At 50.4% G+C, this 1,793-nt stretch overlaps 1 protein-coding gene across 1 annotated transcript; it reads right to left on the bottom strand.

Annotated features, from left to right (window-relative positions):
* Positions 1–319: 319 nt before the first annotated feature.
* LOC122435543 (casein kinase I-like) lies at positions 320–1,342 on the bottom strand. Its single transcript, XM_043459728.1, has one exon. The coding sequence runs from the start codon at positions 1,340–1,342 to the stop codon at positions 320–322; it is 1,023 nt and encodes a 340-aa protein (XP_043315663.1).
* Between the last annotated feature and the right edge of the window lie 451 nt (positions 1,343–1,793).

Here is a 1,793-nt window from a genome sequence, read left to right on the forward strand (position 1 = left end):
GCAAACCCCAGGGATGGATAAACCCTCAGAATGCATTAACAACCATAGCAACTGCAACGAGACCTCTCAAAGCAGTCTAGTTCAAAATAAAGATTTTAAAGAAAATTGGCATAGGCACAATTTCCCCACCCATTTGTGTCTGTGTGAAGCACTTAGTGAACTTTTCCACTCGAAAAAGTGAAACAGAACACCAGATACCATGGTTCACTAACTACAGAGCCTTCAACTCAGGAGAGACTATCTGTGCTGACCAGAGCCAGTTTATAGGGAAATGAATTTGGTGCTCCAGTCTTCTGCTCTGCGTCCTCTGTTCCTTGATTCATGCCTTGGAACCTTTGGCTTCACTTTTGGTTTCCTCAGATTGATTGCCTGGGGGGGCCGGGGGTTGGGCCTGCTGACCCTGCCCACTTGAAGAGGCAGCCTGCTGTTCTGCTTTCTGCTTTAACACTACCCAATCAAATGCATAGTCATATTGGTAATTCAGGGTCCTGAAAAGAAGGCGGAATAGCCGCCTCAGATATCTGTAATCCGGGGCTTCCTCAAAGGACAGCCCACAACAATACTTTAAATACATGGCAAATTGTATAGGAAAGCCGTCACATAAAACATCAACGGATGTAGTCGTCTTCATTTCTCTAATCTTTTCAAATGTTTCCTTCGTTGTTGCAGCCTGTAATCCTTGCCATGGCAGGCTGGCTCTATTAAAATACATCAAAACATATCCTAATGATTCCATGTCATCTCGGCGACTCTGTCGACCAAGATGTGCAGTGATGCTAGCATAGAGAGGCGTGCCAGTGAGACTTTTACCCTTTTTGTACCGTATGTGTTGCCCCGTCCTGGGGTCTCTGTACTTCTTGGCCAAACCAAAATCGATAAGGAATAACTGCTTCCACTGCTGCCCAGTACCCATTAGGAAGTTTTCTGGTTTAATGTCTCTGTGTATCAGATTGTGTGTATGCACATATTCGAGTCTACTGATCATCTGATCAGCTAACATAAGTATAGTTTTCATAGTGAACTTTCTTGAACAGAAATTGAAGAGGTCTTCAAGGCTGGGTCCCAGAAGATCCATGACGAGCACATTAGAGTCCGCTTCCTGACCAAACCACCGTATCTGGGGGATGCCAACCCCACCTTGAAGAACATCATAGAGCTCCTTCTCATATACCAACAGGGGCTGCCTCGCATCCTGTGACTCTAGTTTCACTGCCACTTCCTCGTGGTTGGTGAGGTCTATCGCCGAGTAAACGTCCCCGAAGGAGCCACACCCGATCTCCCGAACCAGTTTATATCTCCCTCCGACAATGGAATCGGCCTTGGGTCCGCTGCTGCTCGCCATCCTGAGAGACAAAGACGGGGTTGGGGTTAAGCTCCGACACCTCTAAGGGGACGATGGACGCCCCTCGGGCTCGTCCACGGAGCAAGGCCGTGAAGGCAGGCAGGAAACAGAGAACGCTGGCTGTTTCTCAGCGTTACAGGGCTCAGAATCCGCCAAGGGGACCCTGACCACCGCTACTGTCAGATGTCTTTTCACCAGCCCACTGACCGTTGAGGGGGTTCTCACCGTTAGCCGGCTGAGCCTCTGGCTTCTGGCGACGACTTCGGGGGCTGGTAAAGGGGAGCCGTGAAGTTATGGCGGCGACACCACTGCCACCAGTGCCGCCGGCTCCCGCCAGGAGGCACCCGGGTGTCTGCGCCGCCACTGCCATCTTGTTATAATGGCTGCAGCCAACACAAAGTGCCCCGAGTTCCAGGCAGGTGCTTCATGGTGCAGAGAACTCTGGGAAAGG

The sequence above is a fragment of the Cervus canadensis genome, chromosome X (assembly GCF_019320065.1).
Source record: "Cervus canadensis isolate Bull #8, Minnesota chromosome X, ASM1932006v1, whole genome shotgun sequence".
Classification (NCBI taxonomy): domain Eukaryota; kingdom Metazoa; phylum Chordata; class Mammalia; order Artiodactyla; family Cervidae; genus Cervus; species Cervus canadensis.